General features: G+C 38.4%; 1 protein-coding gene across 1 annotated transcript in view; it reads right to left on the reverse strand.

The window, feature by feature from the left end:
• Positions 1-654: 654 nt before the first annotated feature.
• The window catches only part of myom2b (myomesin 2b), a 29214-nt gene continuing 4593 nt past the window's right edge, over positions 655-25275 (reverse strand). The window contains exons 5-39 of the mRNA XM_086285741.1: positions 24168-24254; positions 22195-22283; positions 20953-21003; positions 20588-20752; positions 20023-20184; positions 19673-19814; positions 18878-19077; positions 18410-18463; positions 18044-18171; positions 17622-17805; positions 17098-17272; positions 16870-16991; positions 16579-16766; positions 16202-16328; positions 15900-16078; positions 14997-15111; positions 14535-14697; positions 14306-14412; positions 13252-13296; positions 12735-12871; positions 12191-12335; positions 11606-11668; positions 11272-11339; positions 10169-10282; positions 9965-10052; positions 8871-8909; positions 7925-8030; positions 7203-7269; positions 6691-6787; positions 5837-5873; positions 4208-4230; positions 4062-4117; positions 3897-3986; positions 1551-1676; positions 655-1193 (exon numbers count right to left, since the gene is read on the reverse strand). Of these exons, the coding sequence (XP_086141867.1) occupies positions 984-1193; positions 1551-1676; positions 3897-3986; positions 4062-4117; positions 4208-4230; positions 5837-5873; positions 6691-6787; positions 7203-7269; positions 7925-8030; positions 8871-8909; positions 9965-10052; positions 10169-10282; positions 11272-11339; positions 11606-11668; positions 12191-12335; positions 12735-12871; positions 13252-13296; positions 14306-14412; positions 14535-14697; positions 14997-15111; positions 15900-16078; positions 16202-16328; positions 16579-16766; positions 16870-16991; positions 17098-17272; positions 17622-17805; positions 18044-18171; positions 18410-18463; positions 18878-19077; positions 19673-19814; positions 20023-20184; positions 20588-20752; positions 20953-21003; positions 22195-22283; positions 24168-24254 (3949 nt within the window). The 3' untranslated portion in view covers positions 655-983. The remainder of the gene's footprint in view (positions 1194-1550; positions 1677-3896; positions 3987-4061; positions 4118-4207; positions 4231-5836; positions 5874-6690; positions 6788-7202; positions 7270-7924; positions 8031-8870; positions 8910-9964; positions 10053-10168; positions 10283-11271; positions 11340-11605; positions 11669-12190; positions 12336-12734; positions 12872-13251; positions 13297-14305; positions 14413-14534; positions 14698-14996; positions 15112-15899; positions 16079-16201; positions 16329-16578; positions 16767-16869; positions 16992-17097; positions 17273-17621; positions 17806-18043; positions 18172-18409; positions 18464-18877; positions 19078-19672; positions 19815-20022; positions 20185-20587; positions 20753-20952; positions 21004-22194; positions 22284-24167; positions 24255-25275) is intronic.

Here is a 25275-nt window from a genome sequence, read left to right on the forward strand (position 1 = left end):
CTTGCCTCAGCCCCATAATCAAAGGCAAATGGGAGTGGTGTGTATGTGATTATACCAAGAACATCTGGTGCTAGACACCATCAAAAATGCAGGTAATAGTCAGCAGGTTAGTGATGTGAGGGCATGTCAAAGCTAGTGGCCCTAGCAACTTTGTAACATAACACAGCATTTTTTTAAAACTATGTTTAGAGTAATCCTTGATGGAGCAGACCATCTCTCTGGTTTACTTGAAATATTCTGTGACACAGATAAGAATTTAAAGAGAAAGCTCTTAAACTCTACAGTGAGGGGATCCCATGGTTTTGGTATGCTGTGGGGGTATTTTGGTGGCATGACAACAAAGATGGATGGGTCACATGGTTACAGGGGACAATACCCACATCCATAGGGCATGAAATTAATGTTTACTGGTCTCCTTTGGGATTTGTACTTACTAGACTTTAACCCAATTTAATACCTATGGAAAAGTTTTGACTAACATGTTAAACTCCCCCTAACTATGATAAATATGAAATAGTGTGCCAAGGTGCATCGAGGCTTCAAGTCAGTTAACTTTGGGCAATGTTCCTGTAATTTGCAAGCCATTTAATATTTAATTATACTGCATGCGGTGTCATTTGTACACTTCAAGAATGAATTTAAAACACATTTCACTCTTTCTTCAGAAAGTTTTATTCAATTTGTAGCTTTATTCGAGTTCATTTCAATTAATTTCTAATTTCCTCATGTTTAGATAGTGCCTAGCTTTTTATTATTCTAGTATAATTTTGCTGATTTTATACAATGATTTCACATTGAAACAATTTTTTTCTTCCCATCACAATTGCAAGATTTATTTCATGTGTCAGGGTTTTCTTGATGCTCTAATTTAATGCAAAGAGTATTAGCTCCATTTCAGTCCAGATAGAGAACACCAATAAAGGCTTCTCAGCTATGTGTGTTCTAATTGTGCACCAGTGATTGCGTTTCTTCTGCCTTGCTTTTCACTTCCTCCGACTTGGAGTAGGACTCTTCACCCCTCTTCCCAGTGCTGCCTTAGGAGCGGCAGGGCTAGGAGTTGAAGGGGCAGCGCTCGGAGCAGGCTGAGTCTTAGGCTGAGGGATCTCGATTGGTAATTTAGGTGGGATGATTGTTTTAGGGGTCAGAGTTGGTTTTGCCTCAGGGATTTTCTCCCCATGGCGATACACACTGACCTGGAGATAAAAATAGCGAGACAAGGACATAATGTTAATACCCATACGTGCATTTACTACAGCGGTGAACACAAAAGGATTGTTTAAAGGGCTGCAGCACATTGTATCATCAATAGAAATTATTTAGGTATTTTTAATTTTAGAGAAATTTGGATTTTGTATTATTTTATATTAATTCTGTCAAAATCAGGGTGAGCAAAAGTAACAAGGTCAAATATCAGGCCCGTGTAAGGTTTTTGTGCTGCTGCGATCAAAATATATCCCCATGTTGGGCACCAATGGAAAGAAAATATTTCTGCTGCAGATGACGGCTCAGAGTAAATTCAGTCATTTGTGTTACACAGCGGCAACACTCACCACTATATCCACAGACTCTCCTCCATATTTATTCTGGACAATCATGGTATATCTGCCAGAATCCTCCATGGAAACGCCTTTGATCGTCAGACTGGCAAACTTGCCCTGGTCCAGGGAGACCACATACTGGGAAATGAATTCAGAGGTTAAAAAAAGTGAGAAAGCCAGTGGAGGGAGTTTAGCATGATTTATTCTTTAAAATGCCTTACTCAAAGTGGCAGCATGAGCAAAAGCTGAGCACTGGTGCATGGGCTGAATGGACAAAGGGACTAATGATGTATTCCTGTCTTATCTGTTCTGCTGCACTCAACCACGCTCAACCAAAGTATGGTGAAATTGAATTGAAAAGCAATACAGATGTGCCCCATCCATATTTTTTTAGACCACCCAAAAAAAACCTACTGTATATTGTCTCTGATACTCTAGTCTACACAGAGTACTTTATTCTGAATTGTACCATGTACTACGAGTGGTGCAGACAAGAGCCCAACATTTTAAATTGCCTCTTGTACCTGCTCACTCACTTGTAAGGTCTGGACATTTATACATTTTATGGAGTGGTACTTTCAGCAGGTTAATTACATTATTAAGAGAAACACTTGCCTTTTAATTACAAGAAATAAAACGGTCTAGTAGATTAAAATCCTAAAAATGGTAGCCATTAGCATGCTATGTGTTCTTGGTTAAATGCATTAATTTACTAGACCAATGTAGGTTAAGCTGTGTATTATTCAGGGAAAAAATATTCTAATTACAGTCATTTCTGTGATACAGATATTATAAAATCTGACAAAATGTCTAAAAAATAGTAACTTCTGCTTATTACACTACTCGAATTGACATGCTGTGTACTTCCAGAGTCAAACATGAGGATTAGATATAAAATTCTCTGGATCTTCTTATGTTCATGTTTGTTTTTCATTTATCTTCATGCATCCTGAGAAGCCTCTGTTGTAACTAAGTGCATGAGAGACACTCTAGAGGTTTGGAAAACTCATCAACAAGGGCCTCGCTTCTTGTTTTAGACAGATTATTAGCAGGTGAGGGAATGAATAAAGGAGAAAACTTGAACACAAATTCCTCCTGGACCGGGGTTTCTCAAACTTAAATCTTCAAAGCTGGTAGAAGCTGCAGGATTCTGATGCTATTGAAAGAGCTTTCGTTGACTAACGACAGACTGTAGACTTACTGTACTCTGGTTGGCAAGTAGGTTAATGAGTTATGAGGGGTAGAGTTGTTCCGTTACTGATCTAGGATTGTGCTGATAATACTGACTTTGGGGTCAGTATAGAAGCGTAGTGTAGTTTCCTGAATCTTGGTGCTCTCAGTGGTAAATACACTCACCTGCCACTTGATTAGGTATACGTTGCTAGTTTTGGATTGGATCCTGTTGTCTTCAGCCATAACATCTTTAGCAAGATGCTTAAAACATTCATCAGGGATTTTGTTTCATATCGACATGATGGCATCATGCTGCTAATCTCATGCTCCACCACATCCCAAACGTACTCCATTGTTGATCTTCTATTTTTGATCAGAATACTTAGACTAGCTCGTCTGTCACAAATAACCCTGCTCATGTACATTCAAAGTCTCACCTTTCTTCCCCCTTTTGATCCCCCTACATGCCTAAATGTACGGCGTTGCTGCCATTGGCTGATTAAATATTTACTTTAATAATTTCTTGAATCGGTGTACCTACTAAAGTGGCTGATGAATGTATAAAAAGGGCTTTGACACAATAGGGACAACATCACATTCATGAAGTTCCTAACAAGGAACTAAAGCATATCAATGGTTTTGGGGTATTGTGCATTTTATTACTACTAATCATTTGTACTAATTTAAATATACATGAAGCATGCTTTTTAGAAAGTACTTCATTACCACTTTCAGTATTACCAGAAATAGTTTTTTAATTACTGCTATTATTTTATATGAATACTGGTTTTAATATCATGGTAAGTATTATAGACATTGACTTTTGAACAGACATTATCTGATCAAATGAATCTGGAGTCATGATATCATGAAGCATATTTTAGTAGACACATACTGAGTGTGAAATTTCCACAAGACAAGTTAATAGAAACATTATGTTGTAATTGTGTATGGTTAATGAGACAATTAATCATGAGACAGGAGGGGAGGAGTTGAGTTTCTGAAGAGGTTAAACAGAGTCAGAGAATAAGGCAGTATTTATCGGGAAGGAATCAAATAAAAGTACAAAGCCCCGTCTGAATATGAACTGGTTGTATATGTGACTTGCAAACACAATTTAATTAGCTGAAAACAAGTTGTGAAATTTATTTTGACATAACTCCAATAACACATTTACACATTTACCTGATCATCAGGCTCGACTTCCGATCCGTTCTTCAGCCATGACACCTGAGGTTTGGGGTCTCCACACACTGTACATGTTAAACTCAAAGTCTACAGAAAGCATAAAAAATACCTATTAGCAAAATGAGACCAAAAGCATGCAGTTTCACACACTTGCACGCCTACCTTCTTTTCCATAATGGTGACCACATCAGGCAGTCCTCCCACCACCTTACCACGGTCTAAAACAAACAGTTGTTAACATTCTAGGTTATTCCTATTGTTTATTATATTAAGCTATTATATAAAGGAGAACAGGAGGATAAACTTACTCTTCTCAGCGTATGCCTCGGCCCTGAAAAATCAAAGCAGTTTTGTATTATTATATAAATTCTGTCACTAGCAAATCTTTATTTAGTTCAAGTTTTACTTTAGCCAAGTCGTTTCTGGTTAGCTTTCATTACCTGGCTCTGACCACACATCATTTTTTCTTTGTTTTTTTTCTTTTTCCTTTCGGTTAACTAACAGTGGTCAGATGGTGTGCTACAAGGTGCTTTAGATTTACAGCCAAACCTCCTTTTAATATTGTTTACTTCAGGAGTTTCATGTATATTTCCTGGGGAAAAATGATATTGTTATGTGAGGGCTGTTGGAGCAGCATGGCAGGACCAGAGGTCAGCCACAGGACCAGATGGTTGGGGAAACTCTGCTCTCCTCTTGGCAAGTTGATGCTCAATCAAAAGGGTAACAGCGTGTCACTTGTTTCAATGTGTTTGTAAAGTCTTGTGCTTAAATGTCTCTCTTTGAATGTTAATTGGAAAAGGGATTTGGATGGTTTCCACACTGCATGCAGTGTTTAGTGTTTGCAGTCTCAATCCCTTTCCTAAAAGGATTTGCAAAATGTGTGTGTGGGTGTGGGGTTTGCTTTGGCCCAATTAGCCGACAGACCCCAAAGGATCTCTGCTACCTGACTGCTTCTATTTTTAACCAAGATTTTTATCTCAAATTATAATGCGCTGGACTCTTTCCAGACAGCCAGCCTTGGAGTTTTTGAATTTGCTCAACTTAAAGATGCAGGGTAATTTTTCCTAATGCTGTATTGATCATTTATGCAACTCGAGTTGCAGTGATTTAACAAGACTTTTCAAAACTGTAGCTGTAGGTGAAAAAAAACCATACTTGCATGCAGAAGTTTTACACCTCTTGGAGCTCTTTAGATTCTGCTCATGCAATAGTGCCAGGGAAGCGTCTGATTCGATTTGCAGCATGCTACATTCATGCAGCAGTGATTTAAAGCATACACACAGTTTCTTCAGTCACAGAAAAAGGAGAATAAGTCATCAAATAATATAGTGACCTAATCTGAAAATCATAACTTTATTCTGGGATTAAATCCTGAGTCAGACTTGCACAGGTCCTTACAGGGCAAAGCACAGGCTAATTAAACAACTAAAATATTCAAAACAAGCAGTTAGTTTTAGTGTAGCAGTTTGGAGTTAGGAGTGCACTGATATTTTAAAGTGACAAGTCTAATCAATGCATGGATCTACACTGATTAACACTGAGCATATAGTGGTTACAAAGGCTCATACAATCCTTCTGCAGTGTCTCAAATGATCTGAAGGCTTTGCACTGTTTGAAATGTGGAGAAACAAATGTTAATGAAATTTCCAATAGATGTTTTACTATTCAAATACAATCAGAACGAGAGAGTCGAATATACGTGTATTTATAGAAAACCTCATTCTTTACATTATTTGAAGCAGGAAAACAAGACTATTGTTTTCTGTATGTGAACACAGTGTAGCCTGGGAAATCATTACTTTGAACTATTAGATGTCAAACTCACAGTTATGAAGCAAATGTGAAGGAAGCAGTGATTCATCATTAGGCGAGCCAGTCTGACACATAAAGGCACAAGATTAAAAAAAAAGAAAACAGCTTTGAGAATATAGTCTTACTTTAGTTTCTGGAACTCTGCAAAGGCTTTCTCATATACTGTTAAACACAAAAACAGAAAACAGTCACTGTCACAGCACATGCCAGTTTACTTTCCTTTAAATTTAGACACACCTAGAACCAAAATAGTCTTTATAATATCAAAACAGAATCTTTCCCTTTTCCTGCTAATGAACATGGTAACATTTTTTTAAAGAAATTAATAGTTTTAAAATGGTGGTAATACAGGAATGCACCTTTCAGTTATAACACTCATGAATGTGTCATAAATCAAAAAAGTTAATTTGAGAAGTTTTAATGGAGATTTTTTCCATACAGTGCTGTGCAAAAGTTTTGAGCCGCAGTAATTATTAAAGGTACAATTTAAAAATGGTTCTTTGCTAATTTTTCTGTTATGTGTAGACACAAAACTGCTTCAACCGTTGAGTTGGTGGCCATTTTTATGCTTGAATGATACATAGGTCAGTGTTGGGTGGTTTAAACCAAAAAAACCATTCCTCTATAATTAGCCAGAAAATGAGTGAAAAGCAGCTAATGTCCAAAGAAAAACTTTTCAAAGCTTTCTGTCTTTCAAACGATTAGGGAAATAAAGAGTAGCTCAAGACTTTTGCATTGTTGTGTATGTAATCCGATCCACACTCAAATGTATGTAACTCACAAGCAGCAGTATGAAACTGGAGACTTTCATACTCAAAGACTAGCTGAAGTATAACCAGAGAGACTACACGCTGAAAGACAGCCATAAAAACAAGTGACTGTGTTATTTTCTACCCTCTTTTTACAGAGTTATCGATAAAAACAGGAATTGACTCTGGAGGGAAGGAAATAAGAGAGGAAAAGTACTGAAAGTACTGACCATCACCGCTGAGGTCCAGTGTGCGTTTATGTGAGTTTTCAGGGTCAGTGATCACGATGGAGTACTTGCCCTTGTCCTTCTCCACTGGTTCAACTACCTGTGAATCAATCAGCAAAAAAATGATCAGCCACATGACGGCAGAGGCATCAACTCAGTGTCTTGGTATTTATTTCTGCTTTGTGTGTTTTGAGCTATGATTTAAAATGAGATTAATTTAACAGGTAGGCTAATTACAATTATAAAGCTTTCTGACAAAACGATCGGAAGACACGCTACTTAATCAACTTTAATGAATTTTAAACCATTTTTATTCATTAGCTTTCCCTTGTGATTATCCCTTTAATTTATCTCAAAGTTTCCTCGTCTCTGCAAAGACACTTTGAGGACTTCTACAAGCAACACAGACGAGCAGCAGCACCAATGTCTGAGGTGCTTTACTGTCATAAAGCTACTGATGTGTGAGATTCCTCCGAAGCATATACTGTTCAGCTTTGTATAAAAGATGATAATACCTCCATTGTTGCCATAGCCGGGGTTCCACCAATCACAATCTTGTCACTGTGGGAGAGTTTAGTCTCACTGAGGAGAAGAAAAGAGAGGTTAGTGTGTGTGTTTGTGTGGTGGGGGTTTCTTTTTGAGCGAGTGAGGTAAATGAAAATCATATTTACATGCCTCGCTAATGTCATGCCGACCTCTTGCTCTTACACAAACCCACAGAAAAGACAGTGAGATGTTTTAAAATAAAAGCTTCATAATTTTTATTCAGTTTTACTTCATTGTTCTTTCCACTTTTTCTTTCATGAACCCATTTTTTAAACATTTTATAATCTCTGGAGTGAACTGGAGTGCTTTTAAGTGCAGAAAAGCCTTCCTTCTCTATAGAAAATAATAGCTGTGTGATTTCTGTCACAAAACGGGGCAATTTTACTGCAATAACAGGGATAATGAAACCACTTGCCAATAGCCCATCAGAAGTTTTATTATGCGGCTTATTGTTTTTCCCACTCGCGGCAGTTTAACTTGAGGGAAAACCAGAATAATGCGTTTGTGGTCAGCATGTTTATAGGTGGACTTAAAAGAATACTCTAGTAAAACAACTACCAGGACTACAAATACTGGAGTTATGCGTATTTTCTTCCTCCGTTCCTTACCTTCATCTTCGTACTCCAACTATTTGGTATTATGTTTGTATTTGTGAGGCGGTGTTAATTCTGTGTTTAATCTAATTCCTTACCCATGATACCAGGTGATGTTCATCTCTGAGGTGTAATACTTCATGTGACACTGCAGCTGAATGCCTGTTGCTGTGCAGTTTATCACAAGCTCTGCTGCACTGGCTCCTGGAGGAGGTAATAGAGGCGATGGAGGTTGTGAGGACCACGTTTGAAATCAAAGTAAAATACATGTTTTCCTGCAGCTGCTGGACTCTGTGACCTCACTATGCTGTGAAAGCTACTGCATGCAGAGATGAATTAATTGAATAAAAACAAACTTCCATTTTCTATTTTGAAATTCCCTTTTGTCCAGCTTGGAGAGGAAAATTCTGCTAATGAAGCAAAGAGCAGATTGTTTATATCCTGGCACTCAGTAAAGCACTTCAACCATGACAGGTTTTATTAACTTTTTTTTTTTTAAGCCGTTATACCTAAAAGGGCATTTTATACACCACAATGTCTGTGTCGGATTTTCCTCACTGCACATTACAAGTGGGCAAGTGTGTCATCCACCTGGTCACATCACCATGGTTTCCCATTATCACAGTAATGAACCCTCTTGAACAGTTGCTGCAGAGCTGTCAAGTGACTGTCTCTTAAAATAGGAGTAAGATGCTCCTCCACACTGTCACTGTGACAGCGCAGTGGAATTTTAAAGTGATTTCACCACATGATGGCATGATGGCCAAATGCTTCCAGCATGACAACTTCTGCCACACGCTGATAAGTGTGTGTGTGTATGTAGCAGAGGGTTTTTAAAACAAGACCCATATCAGCCTGATGACGGATCTACCAAATCTCTCATCACTGGGGTTTGATGGTGCCATGTTAAAGTTAGATAATTTGAACTGGATGCCTACAGTGGGTAGAGGGTGGTGCTGGTGGTGTGTCGTACCGTTTTTAACATGGATGTCTCTTTATGAGATTATTGGTGTGTGTGTCTGTGTGCAGAATGCAGCGACTTACCAGCCAGTTGGCTGAGCTTGTTTATGGCATCGTCAAAGACTAGAAGAAAGGCAGAGGAACACGGGGTCAGAGACGGAGCCAAGAGGATGGAAAGGCATGATGCTGCTCTCTGGTGGCTGCATTCAGAGCTCAGTAAGGAAGGTTTAATGAAAACATGGGAATCTGTTACTCTATGGTTTCCCAACCCAACATAGTGAAACAGTGTAAATACCTGCATTTGTTTTGTGAGGTACACTTTCACCAGATTGTTTCTTGGCATACTTGTTCATGTGAAGCTCAGTCTCAGTTAATTCATATATAAACATCTTCACATATCAAACATATTAAACTTAGGCACATCAACATCTGTGAGAAATTTGAGAAAGTGGGGTTTTGTTTTTTGTTCTTTTTTGTTTTTTAAATGAAGTGTTATTCTGGGAAGCTATTATACCTATTGAATCAGTTGTTTTACTCACAGTTTTAAGTGTTCTGGGTCTGTTACCAGATAATATCAGTGAAATGAAGAGGTTATGGGTCCCACTGGCTATGACATCAGGATGTAAAACAATATTAACGCACTGGAAATCAAGCAATCTGAGCTATTTTGGATAGCAGATCAAACTGCATGCAAAATAGTTACATTCAAACAAGTGACACGTAGAATAAAAAAGGGAGACGAGATATTTTTGGAGGGGAGCTGCCTTTTGGAATTGACAAAAAATGTTTTTGACTAATTTTAACAGTTTTGGCACCAATCATAATTTATGAATCATTCAAGATGTAATTTGTAGACCGAGGCTTTTTTATTATTTCCTTTTTTCTTGTGTTGTGGTTTTGTTTAGAAAAAATAGGAACAATTGTTTTTCAGTATGGTAATATATCTACTTTGTATCCTGCTGCTTTTGAGGAAAAATCAGTAAAAAAAATAAACAGTTTATAACAACATACATTTTTTCCCCATGTCAAGCATTTTATTTATTCTTTTTGTAAGAATAATACACTGTAGTTAAACAATTATACTTGCTCAGTAAGACATCAAGCTAACTATCCAGACAGTGAACTTGTCATTTTTATTAAGCGGTAAGATGAACTGCAAAAATAGAGAACATGTTTACCTTTTCCAGAAATGTTTATTTGGCTCATATCTTTTCCTCTGTCATCACTGATGGTGGCTTTGTAAATTCCTGCTGTCTTCAGTGAAAACTGGAGAAGAAACAGTGCAACATAGGGAATGCAGATTTGTCAATTTTGAACACACCATGAGGACAGCGTTGGGAAAAAACAAAAACATAGTCTTTAGTGCCACAGTGTGCTCTTACCTCTTTAATTGGCAGTTTACAGACTCCTGATCCCAGGTCAGGTTTTACATCCGGGATGATCTCCGTGTCTTCTCTAAACCAGTGAAACACTGATTCCTTCTTCAAGTTAGCAACCTGTTAAAATCAATAAAAATTGCATATTATTATTTTCGAAAAACAGGAAGTGAAGTTTTATTGTCACACACACACTTTATATTTTATACAATTCATCGAACAATGCAAATCCAGATGACCAGTGATGTGCTGTATATAAAGTCTTGTTTATGTGGTAGTTTAGGAAGAGCAAGAGATGTCGACGAGGCTTTTGAAAGACAAAGGAAGCAAATGCCTGCAGCAAACGGATTAAAGTGAAAAACAAATCTCTTAAATGTTAATGCATTGGTGCTTTTGTTTTCTGAATATAAAAATAATACTAATCGGAGAAAATGGTAAAACACAGTTTAATGCTTGGCTGTTTAGTTAATGAACTATATGGTAAGAGTGCATTAGCATTTGAAGAAGGGGTTATTTAAAATGCCTGTTTGCTGCAGGACAAGTACACTTATTCTTGCCTACAAAAGTCAACAAGTCAACCAGAGGTTCCCAAATGTTAGCACATAACTGTACCTCATCAACTTTTTGCAGTAATTCTCACCCACTTGATGGATTAAAATGTAAATCCTGTCTTTCAACCAAAAAAAACTTGAGGCTGTTTATATTTTTCTGCAACATATTATACCCTAAATGATCCCATATTAGAAGTAGAGCATTTTTCTGAAAACTGGTTGATGTTTAAGCTTGCTCTGTTTTGATACTCAACAGTCAAATAATGAATGCATATATTTACTATATCTCTGCATAAATCAAAGATATGCTGATGTCAACTTAACTGTCCCCGAGCATATAAACGGCCACTTTAATTTTAAAATGTTCTTGATAATATACTTCATTCTAACAAGGGCAGGAAAAACCGTGACAATTCGAGTTATTATCTGTCTGGACCTTATCATTACGCAGCACTGTGGCATCCACACTTAGTCTCCATAGAATATCTGCTCAGTAAGTGAGCCTCCCATTTGTCAGACTGTAAATATTCAATAAATATCGAGTACCACTGTGTTTACCTTGCAAACCAAAGTGACAGAGCAGTCATCCCCAATCTGAAGTGATAGAAACTCACTAAAGTGGGGGCCTGTAGTGAAAGGAAACATGAGAGGAAGCCTTGAAAATGGACATAAGCTTTTACAAAACACTTGAGGAACCTTGTTATAAGCTGTATTAACTGATGTGTGGTTTTAAGGTTGCAGCTCGAGAGTTTATGTAAAGATAGTGTACTTCTCTCCTGTATGCTCACTCATTAGTTATCTCCTGGGTAACATAGTGTTGTGCTGGTCTCAGGCTAAATTAAGAACAAAGCTCTTACAAGCTTAAAATTGGATGATGTTTTGTATTTCTTACCCTCTTTGACTCTGATGTACTCTCTCCTCTGGAAATCAGCCTCAGCCAGTGCTGCCTTGAAAGCTATGTGCACATACAGATACACATAAACGGAGAATAATTAAAAGATCAAAGTGTTGCTATAGATTCTTTTTTTAGTGGTCCCCCATATGAGAGCAGAATCATAATTTATGAAATCAAGCATCTTTAGTTGAGTCTTAGGGAGTCCTATAGACATGAAGTTCAAACCCTTCTCTACACTAACGGGCTTAATACATTTCCATAATGGGATCTCTAATGCAGCAGATGCTAAGTCTACTGTCATACAAAAAAGCCCATTCTATACACTCTCTGCTACATGTCTGTGTTTCTCCTGGCTTAGGCTTGACAGCATACCCCCTAATTAGTACGCTGAAAAATAAGAGGTTGTGATAAGTTCTTTCTGCACACATCCACTTAAAAAAAAAAAGAAAATACAGTCCAGAGGGTATTGTTCTTTTTTTGTTGAATGTAGTCGGATACTGCAGGTTTTGTGGGGTCCGACTGGGTTGGAACCACATTTGAAAGGCTGATCGTAGGACAGCAGTAAACCTTGGTCCCTCTTACCATTTCCAATCAGAACCAGTGAGCTCTGTGCCTTTCCTCCTCCATCTGTGATCTGGCAGGTATATGTCCCCTCATTCTCCTCAGTGAAATGATCCATGATGAACTCAATGATCCCTGTAGCGACGTCATGAGCCATCTTGTTGGGCTGCAGAAAAATAGAGTTGTAATTTTAAAAAAAGCCTACTTGACGACAGACTTTGTGACTATCATAACTTTTGTGTAGTTAAAAACAGCTGACTGAACTATTGTCTTGATAGAAAAGTAGGTTGTTCACCTTGAAGCTAGAATATAAATCATTCATCTCTTCTGTTTTTATTTGCAAGGCTCACTTAAATGGTTTAGCCCATACTCTGGGACCTTTCAGTTTGAGCCTCGCAAAAATTACAGCTGAAAGAAGACTACCTGGCTAACTGATATATCATTTTCCGGACTTCATTTTCCATTTGCATGACTTTCTACACCCATGAATTTCAAGTACTGCATAGGGAGAGTGGCATAGGTAGGAACTGACTACAATCTGCGGGTAAACTAAGATGTATCTTACATCAGCTCCAGACAGTTCCTTGTTGTTTGCAAAGAATTTGTAGGTGACATTGGAAGAAATCTCCTCAGCCTGCAGCCAGAACCTCATTCGGCCTCTCTCCAGAATCTTATAGGCCAACTCAGACTTCAGCGGGATGACTAGAGGACAAGAGGGAGGAAGGGTAAGGGGTTTCAAAACATTATTGTCCTTGTTTAATGAGGAGACGAAGGAGGAGAGGACAGGAGAAGGAGAAGAGCTTAGGCAATGTGATGCAAAAGCAGGTAAGACTTTTTTCTTTTTTTTCTTTTTTTTTGGATCAAATAAAAAGAGAAATCTGCCCCTAAAAAAATAAAGAAATCAGAAATCTTCAAAGGCAGAAGAAGAAAGAAAAATAAAAGCATAAAAGAGGGAGAACGAGAAATGAAGTGAGCAGGTAAGACAGATTAAGACTCAGAGGAGAAAGTTTTAAAGAAGAGATTAAAAAGGACAAAGAGAGAGAAACTCAGAGAGATTGAAAGAGTCAGTCAAAGGTACCTACCTGGGTGTCTGATATCATAACTGAGCGCCAGCATCTTTACCAACTCTATAAGGCACAGACACATTATTTTATAGACACAGACATGCAGTTATCATACATGTGACATTTTATACATTGGTCTAATTTTACCATTAGCTTCGATGAGGTACCAGATAAGTCAGGGAGAGGAAAATCAAGGAACAAAAACATTAAAACTGAAGCTCAAAGCTGAAAGAACAAAATTACATTGTGACTCATAACTGGCCCTGAATGCTTACCCTGAAACACAGCCTGTATTATGAGTTGTTGTATTATTGGAGCCTCACCAAGTACCTGTGATATAACTGAAATGAATGAATCCTTGCGTGCTAGAAGTTCAGAAATTATTGCGAGTTACAGTGGAATAACTGTAGGCCGAATGGGAAGCAATCAGTGGAAGCCACGTATTATAGCCTCGTAGCAAACTGGTGCAATAGAAGGAAAAGCGTTGTGAAGCTTTCCTACAGAAATCCTTTTGCCACGAAGATCTGGTGGTAAAACATGTTCAGTGCCCCAAGCTTGGAGAAATAATGCGCTCTGCTAGTATCATCAGCTGTGTAATGAAATTGTTTGTTGCCTACATGCCAGGCTGATTGTTTTTAAGTATGCTCTCACTGCTTTCATCTTTTATTGCATTCTACACACTGCCTTAGTTCTCCGATACAGTTTTCTTTTGATTTTAGCTCAAGTCTGCGCTTTTGATGTAGTTATTAGGGTGTTGCTCTACAGCTGTTCAAATTTTCACGATCAAGGCATGAGTGGTATTTGCATGCAATAGTTTAACAGAGGTAGGAAACGGATATGGAATGCAAACTAATGCGATGAGATGATTAAGATAATAAAGGCAACATCGCAAATTACCATAAGTCAACAAGGGCAAATGAGCCATGAGTATAGAATACAAATAAACATAAACATGAGAGATTTCATTAAGTCTAAGTTGCAGATTCTTTTATAGATTTTCAAATTTTTCATGACAGTTGACTGGGTGCCTAAGCATCAGAGCCATCCTTACTTAGCAATGAATTGAACCTACCTTCATTAGAGATTGTGTAGCTGGATGACACTCCCTCTGTGTTTGTGACAGAAACAGAATACGTCCCAAAGTCCTCCTTATCTGGGTTCTTGAAGATCAGCTTAGAGCTGCAGTGGAGGGCGGAAGAGAAACACAGACACACACAGTCAGAGAGATTGTTCAAGCTGAAATTGAATGCAAATGTTTGATGCCATATGCATGTTATATATGTGTGTGACTGTGGTCTTACTGGATGCCCTCGGATTTAATCACTACCCCTTTAGAGAAATCTGTGATTTCTTTATAATCTTTCTTCCAGATGAACTTGGAGCCTTCGTTTATCTGGCAGGACTCGAATGACAGAACAATGTCACCTGACTTCTCATCCACCACACAGGACACCTCCTGGGAACCTTCAATACACAGATAAACATAGTTTTTAGACTCATTTTTGTCTCCAGTTAATGCCCAGAAAGCCTAAACAGCTATTAATGTGAGCTTTGATATTTGATGGATTGATATCACATGTGTCCACTCGCTCTTAAACTCTTGCCTTCACCACTGTCAACAATAGTGCAACACTCACTCAAAGCAAAACCATAGCACTTTGTATGCTTTACAAAGAGGAACTTGGAGACACATATTTATGAATTCTAATACCCTTATATTCTAATAGTAAGGTATTCAGTTTCTGTCTGCTGTTAAATGTTACCTGCCACGGCCTTGGCAGTCACAGGGTCAGAGGCCATTGAGGCCATACCCACTCCAGCAGCATTGACTGCACGCACTCTGAACACATAGGTAGTGCCCACCTCCAGACCTGTTACCTAGGACACAAACAGACAATCTGTTGCTAGGGGGAGTGGAGGTGTGAACGTCTGTAAATGGGTGTGGTAACTTTCAACCTGTGCAAAATTGACAGGTAAATAAATTATGACATAATAACAGCATATTCTATTCTGAATCTAACAATACTATTTATTTTGTTGATCACTTGGTGCTGTGAATGAATGTAAAATATATCATCCTTTAGCCCAGCAGCAGCTGGATCTATTATTATAATTCCCCCTGTTCTTTTAGGCAACTTACCCTAAATATTAATAATGCATGAGTAATCCGTATTGTTTCAAAGCATATTTTTATTAGATCACTAAATGGTCTTGGTATTATTATAATTATTCTTGTCTTATTTTACTTTACTGACTTTCCATTATCACACATAAGTGATTCACCTTTAACAGATTTTCTTTTTGTACCATTTCACCAAGTAGTTACTTGGTTCATCCACTAGATGTCAGTGTCACACAGTTTTTGTACCTACACTGCTGCAGTTTTGGTAGTGGTAAATAAAGTGCTGGAAAAAGTGGATGAAAATTGATGTTTTGGGGGGGAAAAGTTCAGTAAAGATGAAGAAACACACTGTTACATAATAAACGTCATGCACTGCATTTTACACTTGTTTCAGCAGTGCCAACATTTAGTCTAACCTATATGTTATATTGTAAATTAAAAGCGTTATTCCAATTTCTTTTGTCTTGCGTGCTTGAGTAAAATCTCTGATGAGCAGTGGAGGATAACCTCTATGATTCATAGATTGGAACAGTGATACCCTCACCTTTAGGAAGCGGTGACTGGCAGCTTTTTCATTGGCTGTGATCCAGTTAGCAGTACCCTTCTTGGCATACTCAACATGGTAGCCTGTGATTGGTTCAGAACCAGTGTAGACAGGCTTTTGCCACTCAACCACCAATGAATTATCTCTCACTTCACAAAAGGTCAGGTCATAGGCTGGGCCTATATGAGCCAGATGATGAGAGGAGAAGAACAACAATTCCATATTTATCTTTCTAGAAGTGTAAAAGCTTCACTTTTGACTCAGAGTTTAAAGTCAGTCACTAAAAAGTGAAATTTACTAACCAGGTTCTGGCATTGTCCAGGCATCACATGTAAGGTCTTCTGAATGTTTGGACGCTGGTCCAAGACCAGCCAGGTTGGCTCCATAAACCTGGAACTGATAGACTGCTCCCTCTGTCAAGTTCTCCACCTTTTAATAAAATGTTACATGGTTAACTAAAATCCTAGTTATCATTATCAATTTAAACAAAATGGACATGCCACTTTCAGAGTTGAACAGGCCAGTTTTGCACAAAATAATCAGACCATCCCAAATAAAATAATATGTATCTTAACTTTTGTATGATATATAATAAGAAGAGTATGCAAGTATGTATGCAAAATTGTGGCCCTCTTCTGTTTGTTTTGATGTTTGAATGTTATAAAAAGAGTCCAAATACCTTATAAACTCTCTCTGTGATTGGTGGGATATGAACCTCCCTCCACATGGTTGTTCCTCTACGTCTTTTGTCCACATAATACTCTTTGATCTTTGCTCCTCCAGAGCGAAGAGGCTTCTTCCAGTTCAGGATCATTGAATGGCCGTCGCAGTACAGCAGTGCAATGTTATAAGGAGCAGATGGGGTGGCTGTAAGAACAGTATTGAGTTTTAATTCTTTAAAATGAAAAGGTTTGGGGCAGTTATCATGATTAACATCTGCAGTAGTGAGCAAATATTTGGCATTACTGACTAAGGGCAGCCTTGACAGTCAAAGGTGCTGACTCCTGGGATTCATCACTGAGACCCAGCTCATTGATAGCCTGGACGCGGAACATGTAGGTTTCTCCTGTGGTCAAACCACTAACCACAAACCTGAAGAGACACAAACGTGACACAAAGCCCATTGTGTAATAAGCAGCCAGAGAAAAAAATCCATTTTTGAGCCCAACAGTGTGTTTGTGTGTCGCTAGAAACATACTTGGTGTTCTTGTGAGGTTTGTGATTGGCTGAGGTCCAGTTCTTGGATCCTTGCACACACTGGTCAATGTAATAACCAATCAAATTATTAGGTTCCTTTGGAGGAGCCCATTGGATGAGGACAGAGGTGTCTGTTTCCCTTGTCGCAATCACCTGACCAGGAGCGGATGGTACGCCTGCAATTGATTAAAAAATAAATAAAAAATAGCTACATAATACTGTAATTACAATTAAGGATACTTTATATTAGGTTCTTCTGGTTTTCAAGTGGCTGCTACTCAGTATCTATACCACAACCCTCTTACACCTGACCATAATTTTTATGTCAGCTTCATGTTTGAAACATTTGAAACAAATCTCTCAGCTGACATATTGAAAACTTTTTGTAGTAAGCAGTTCAGAAGATCACCCACACCACATTTTGTTGTGAAGTAACACAGAAATACAATTAAAGGTGTTGCAACTGGTAATTGGTAATAATAAACACTACTGCTGTGTAACAGGAAAGGAAAAATGGAGGCAAACCTTTGAGTTCCTGAGTCTGAATAGGTCCAGTTGGCTCTGATGGCGCACTGGTCCCATAAATGTTGGCAGACAAAACTCTGAACTTATATTGTTTTCCCTCTGCCAGGTCAAAGACAGCATAACGAGGAGATCGAATAGGGACCTGGGTGTTAACGCGCTGCCATGCGCCACTGTCTGCCATGCACTGTGGAGAGACGGAGACATGGAAGCAAGTTTGTTTACATTTTAAAAATGTATTTTATTTTTTCCAAGGCTTGTCTCTATATGTGTTATACAGAAGACCTGTAAAAATAGTTTAGGCACACAAGTTAATGCAGCTGCATAATATAAAGGAGAAAAAAAACTGCTGTTACTGCTTCGTCAAACTATAAACAACTGTTGAGGGGGAAGTCAGTGAATTAGAATATGACATTGTTTGTTACCTTTTCTATGTAGTACCACATGGGAGCGCTGCTGGTGTACGCTGGGGCTTTCCAGCTCAAAACAACATAGGTCCTGTCTGTTTCTGAGGCATTAATTCCTGATGGAACACCTGGAGGCTTTCCTTCAGCTACAAAGAAACAAGACTGAAAACGTTAAAAATATAATACATATTATATGTGGCGTAACAAATACACGAACCAGTCGCTTCCTTGCGTACATCTGTTCAATTGCTTAACACAAATATCTAATCAGCCAATCACCAGTCAGCAACTCATTGCATTTCAACTTGGAGACATGGTCAAGACAACCTGCTGAAGTTTAAACAGAGCATCAGAATGTATGTATCAACTTCAATTCAAACCCACCTTCAACTTCGTCATGGTAAGACACGATATCCAGTCTTCCTCCAAGCCTTTTGGCTAGAGGAAGATAAAGAGATGATCATGTGTTTGTGATTGATAGTGACCTTTTTTTGAGATCATTTTAAATACAAATTTGTTGTTTATATAGGAGCTGAACATGTACCGTATCTAATGCTATAAAATAGACTGATTAGTGTGTATTTTACAAGTCTAACCTGCCCCCAAATAAAAGCATGAGATAAGTACAATATGACATAATTTAGTTACATAATGTGTTTTTTATTATGTGCTTTAAATCAGGGCTGATTGTAATTCTACATGAATAACTGTTTAGCAAGAAACAAGAAGACAGTTATAATTTCAAACAATAGTGACTACAATAATGACAACATGACACATGGCAAAACTTCAAAACACTGTATTTTTAAGGTGAGCTTAGACATTTCTCTGTATTAGTGTAGTTAAACCCACCGTGAAGCCTCTCAAACTCAGTGGGGTCCATTGCAGTGATGGGATCAGACATACGAGAAGGTTTGCTGATTCCATGGGAGTTAACAGCTCTGACTCTGAAGTAGAAGGAGTGCCCTTCAAACAGCCCAGACACCGGATATTTACAGATCTTTATGGGGTGATCGTTACATTGGGTCCAGTTTTCAGTTCCAACCTCACATCTAAGAAGAGAAAAGATGAGAATGTCGCAGAGTTAATGAGATGAATGCAAATAGAAAGATCTGATAAAATACTGGTATGGCATGGAGTCATTATAAACATGTAACTATTGCAAAGAGTAATATGTGTACAAGTTTATAATGGATGTTTTATGTTTTGTGTATGCTACCATATTATTAAAAAATGCTGATTGGTATAGGAGATCAGAACAGTGTACCTGTTGGAGCCTCACTGAAAGCACTTGTGCTGAAATTATCTGTTCATTATGATGCTAGACAAAAAAAAAAGACATAAGCAGGAAAAGAGCTTCCTCAGCAAAAAAAATGCAGATTGAAAAAGAATGAAAAGCAGCCAATAGGTAGCAGAGCATGCCCATTCCTGCTCTGTTTAGGTTAAAATATGAGCGACAGAAGAAATAAACAAAAGCAGCTGTGTATTTTATGTGCAATAAAGAGAACATGGACTGCCCCTCTTCCTTGAGACAAAAAAACAGTAATTTGATACTCAAGTAAGCTCAATAGGATTACTTAAAGTAATTAGTTTGTCTTTATGCTGGCCAGTTTATCTGTTTATGGCGTTTATACCAGTAACTCTTACTTGTCGACAAAGTATCCCAGGATTGGACCCTCTGTAGTTGTATTAGGAGGCTTCCATGACACAATGACATAGTCTCTGTTGGCATCATGGATCTTGATGTCCATAGGAGCACCAGGTGCAGCAGGGACTGGAGGAGGACCATCTAGACAGGAAGTGATGACGTGCATTGTTTTAATAATCACATTATTCATAAGAAATAAGAAGCAATAATACTTAGCATTAGCAGTTAGCAGAATAAGTATTATGTTGACAGCAAAACCGTATCAGTTTCATAAAATTTAAGCTCCAGTTTCCAAACTGGATTTAGAAATACGTTAATCTTATCCAGTCCAACGTTTGGCTCATCTTACCTGCGACTGAGACAAAGGCGCTGTGTTCTGCGGTGCCTCCTTTAGTGACCATGCGCAGGGTATAGAGACCCTCGTCATCTTTGTAGAGATTTGGAAGAGTCAATTTGCTGAATCCTCTACCAGTTTCAATCTTCACCCATTTAGAGTCAAACAGACGAGTGTCTAGGAAAAATGAGACAGGCTCATTGACTCAGCTTCACCGCATAACTCTTATGAACCTGAACTATAAAATGCTAAAATAATGAAACATCAAGTTTGAGTAAATAAAGCCTTTCTGCATACAACAAAAATAAGCTAGAATTTTCTTTTATACCTCAGACACACACGTAGCAAATGAAACGGCTCACAAATTTGGGGTGATATTACTTGAGTCTACTTAACTGCTTTTGGTATAATTAATAGGCAATAAAAATAGTGTCCATAACATTTTCTAATTTTTCCACTGCTGTGCCTCTGGCTGCATGTCGGCTAGATTGGGTCAGGCAGTCACTGTGGCATTTAGCATATATTACTAGCAATTATAGGGTAATTACTGTATCATAAAGTGCTATTTTATATCAATTACCATCTCTGTACCACTGTGCCTCAGGCTGTAGGTTTGCCAGGTTGGGCTCCAGGGTCATGGTAGCAGAAAGGGTGGCAGATTCACCCTCGGTAGCAAACACTGGTCCAAACATCTCCAAAAAAGTAATGTGGATTTTAGTGTAATGGATCTTTGGTAGCATAGAAGCTGGGGAAAAGAAGAGAGATAACATGAAAGAGATAGTAGAATTGGTGGTAACAGCATGTTGCTTCACACGCTCTTTTGAAAGGAGAATAGAGGAATATTATGTTAACTCATATTAAATGATATAATTGTATTACAGTTGTAATTTATGAGTATTTTAAAATCTAGTGCTGATGTTCTCTGGAGGTAATTACTTTGCCTACCTTCATAAGGCAGCCATGCATATGAACAGGACTCTTCCTCCTGCTTGAATCCTGCACAAAAAAACAACAAAAAACAGTAAACGTTGTGTGTGATTGGCAGCAACAGCCAGCTGAAATAATACAGATGTGCAGTTACAGATTTGTATGATTCATCTAAATATGATTACTTTTTTTTATGAATAACATTTATTGTAAAATAACCCTACATGAAATTTGTTGAAATGTTGCTAATTGCACAAGTAACTCCTCATAGTAAACACTCAGCTGTAGGTATAGACACTTTGTGAAGTAGCCTCTAGTCTCAGAAGTGAAGCCAAAGTCAGCAAAAGGAGAATCCTGTGGTCTGTGTGTGTGTGTCTGTGTTGGGTGGGGGGTCTGATTGTATGGAAGTTTATTGGGGAAGTGACACAAATGTTAACCCAAGTTTAAGTTATGATTTAATTTGCTAGTTTTAAATCCTGTTTTGCACAATTAGGGTTGATTTTGTAAGATATGGTCCCATAGGGAATTAGCCTTCCTATTTAGAGAATAGTGGGTTATGATTTGGGGTGTGATTGTATTTCGATTATTGTGCTTAATAGGTTGCTACTGTAAAACCACGTCCATGGTTTCCTAGTTAGAACTAGTTCCTGTCACAGAGTTCCCTTTTTGCTTACAGCAATCAGTCTCATCGTTATTTGCCACAATAATCACAAAAGTGTTATCAACCCAACTTGAAATATCATTACCAAAGGAAGTTGGATATTCTCTGCTTGGAGGCATAGCATATGATCGTGAGGCAGCATCAATTAAATAATTACTGGAATTTGATTTATGGAGTACAAGCGGCGCTTTTGCTCACACATCACTGTGGTTTCTTCTGATTGGTCTGGGCATGTTGCCTGCTCCATATCAAGAGTTTGTGTACACGTTGTCAAGTGTACAGTCCCTGATGTAAGTTAACCTCTCAGTGTCGCAAGTATAGCACTGGTTTCACAAAGTCTTTATTGAGTCGATTGAGGCAAGCTATGGATCGTAGCAACAGAGTGGTAGATCGTGCGAATGGGTGGCAGACTTGGGGTGTTTTGGTACTTTGGCTAAGTCAGTTAGCAACACTAAACTATAAACAAATGTTTACGTTCTTGCATCTGGTCTAGAGTTTGGGGGTTGGCTTGTGTGTGTATGAGAGTCAGCGTGTGCAACCCTGTTGCACGTCCATTGCTTTACACTTAAAGCCTCTGGTTATCAGATTGAATGGCTTACTCTTCACAATAATGGAGGCCTGACTGGAGGCTTGTCCATGGAGGTTTACAGCCATAGCAGTGTACTGAGCTGTATCATCAGTTGAGCATCTGGAACACAGAATAAACATAAAATGGTTGCATTTTGATCAAAAGATTTCCCAACAGATTGCAACAGATTAGAGAATAAACGAAATGGTGATTGAGCACTGTGTCATACTTAGCATACTTAGCTAAATTCTGGGACTTCATGGCAATCTTATGGATTTTACAGTCATCTGTGAAATTACCGAAACTGCCTAAATAGCAGGTGAGCTACATATTAGAAGATCTGCAATGACAGGACTAACTGCTCTCTACTGACACATTGCCACTGTGCATTTTCTCCAACAGCGTATATGAATCCACTTCACCAAATGAGCAATTATTCCCCACATGAATGCTTCATGTTGCCAGGGATAATCAGCAGTGGAGAAGACAGAGCACAGATTGTGTAAAGCCCCATTCACACTTCAATTAACAATGCTTGGTTTACTTATTCAGAGAATGTTTTGGTTTAGACCCACAGCTTTCCTTTTAGGAAACACCATGTGCCAAATCTCACCTGACAAACAAAGTAATGCTTGCAGAATACTCAGTGCATAGTCCTTTGAGTTGGAAACAAGGTCACAGGGCAGGGGGTTAATTGTATCTTCTGTGTGGGCGGATTTTATAATCTGCCAATATGTTAGAGCTGCAATGCAGTTCATCACAAGCACTGTGTCTGCTAAGCTTTCTCTACGTTATATTTACATAGAGGTTACTGGATTTGTTTTCTTTAGAGCAGTGTAGCTACAGATCTTTGGCCATTCTGGCAAGTTGCAAAACTTAAGTGGTCTTTTTGTTTCTGCTCATATCGCTCACTTTTCCACAATCGTATGTCACACCTTTAGCATGTGACATGAGACTTTGACCCCTTGACAAATGAATAAACTGATATAGTCATGAAAGAGGATGTTATTAGCATAAATTGCAGAAGTAATGTGGGGGAGAACAGCGAATGTACTCTCATTAAGTCGCAAATAACTTAAGCTATACAGTGTGTAGGTGTAGGACTCGTGAGGTGTCTATACATAACATAACTTCTTGCTGTCTATTTCTAACCCTGCTTAATGCCATGCTAAAGTTTTGCGGTAACTGTTATTTTAATTATTTAGCTATTTTAAAAAGTCATAAGTCATGGTAAGAATGCAGTACTCAAGAGTATGATGTGCTTCATGGGTGTTTTTTCTCCAAGGAGTATTAACTGCTGGCTGTACAGTGTGTAAGTAAGGAAACAGCGGTGGCCTGAAAGATTCCCAGAGTATCACGTACCACTGAGGTCAGCACTTGAACAGCTGAGCTTCCACAGACTGGAGGGAGAGTAGGATAAGCTCCAGTCCCCTGACTTTAACTACACAGCCCGCCCACACCTTCAGGTGACAGACGGTAAACATCTCTGATCTAATTTTGTGCATGGGGCTTGAAAGAATTAAGGAGGAGGAGATTTCCAATGGCTCGCTACATATTCTTAATCCCGATATTTGGGCAGTGAGACCAGTGGCCTTGTAACTCAGTGCACTTCATCTTAAGAAAACATAGAAGCAGACAAGTACAAGCAAACTACAACCCATTTCCAAAAAAGTTGGGATGTCTTATAAAATGTAGATTTAAAAAAGTAACATCAAGGAGAGGGAGAGAGCCATACAGACGTGGACAGAAAGAGATGGGAGTTTTAGATTGTGACCCATTCTTAAAGTTCAAAGTTAAAGGAAAAGCCCTTTGTGAGAAAGATGCACCATAGTGGGAAACGTTTTTCCCACTATTGTGCTGGACTGCTGTATTATTGGATTTTCTTCTCTTTTGGGGTCTTTACCTTACAATATAAAATCCCATGAGATGACTGCTATTAGTAAATTGGTGGCAGATAAATAAAAATATGTTCAAAAACTCTAACCTTTATTGAACTTAATGTACCTTGGGATCTCCAGGGAGTGGATTCCACCTTTGGCTTCAACCAGATATCTTCCAGAAGACAAGTCCAGGATCATTCCATCTTTATACCTAAAATTGAGCAAAACAATAGCTATCTTCATGAAGCATTGAGTAATAAAAGGTATGAATGCAATGATGTATCCACAAGACCACAAAATGGTCTTTTACGTTTATTCTTGGGATTTTATGGAAACCTGTGACCCTGGAAAACTGGCTTCCTTTTCATCTTCTTACCTTGTAGTTTGGCCTCACCACAACAGACAAAAAGCTGGGAATGACACTTCATGAGAGCCAAAACTCTCATGTCTGCATCAGCATTAAGATCAGCGGTAAACATAAAAAAACACAGCTTGATGCCCACAGCATGTGATGTGAACTGAAGATCCAATCAGAAACTGACCCACAAGAATTTTCTGACCTTAACTGTGCTTCCTGCCTTATTTCGGTGCAATTTGAGACGGCAAGAAGCAAATGTCAACATTTATGTCCAAACACTAATTTAAAAAGATCTTTCACGTTGGATAGTAATTAATTATATTAGACTGTGTTGTTAAATATCTTGCGGACTGTCTCATCTAGCCGAGTGACTGACTCCACAAAGACCAGACTATGAGCACAACTGCGAGTGAGGTGATAATGCAAATCAGTAGAAACTTGTAAATCCTGATCGTCTATTTCCTCAAGGTCGCTATGAGGACAGCCAAGTTACTGGCCATACATGCTGCACATGCAGCAGCATTAAAAGACTGTCAAATACATACATACATAATTTTATTAGGGATTAATAAAGTATTCTGATTCTGAAATCTGCTATTATAGTCTGTACTAGAGCAGACAATGCTATCCCTTAAATAGGCTTACGGGGAATAAGGCGTTAGCCAAATGTCTACAGTCTATATTGAATGAAGACTTCGGTGATTTTACATTTGTTGTTTTCTTAATATGCTGTCCTCAATGTTGATTCATAGCCATCTGCTGCTGGAATGCAAAGTCATGAATAAGCCTAAGATATGCACATGAGAGCACTTATGACAAGGCCTATCAGGAGAGCATTCTCATTTCATACCAGGCACAGAGCTGCAAACCCTGG

This window comes from Aulonocara sp. 'chitande type north' Nkhata Bay, linkage group LG1 (assembly GCF_057382095.1).
Source record: "Aulonocara sp. 'chitande type north' Nkhata Bay isolate Kocher_YH1m ecotype deep benthic linkage group LG1, A_spYH_male_GT1.1, whole genome shotgun sequence".
NCBI lineage: Eukaryota > Metazoa > Chordata > Actinopteri > Cichliformes > Cichlidae > Aulonocara > Aulonocara sp. 'chitande type north' Nkhata Bay.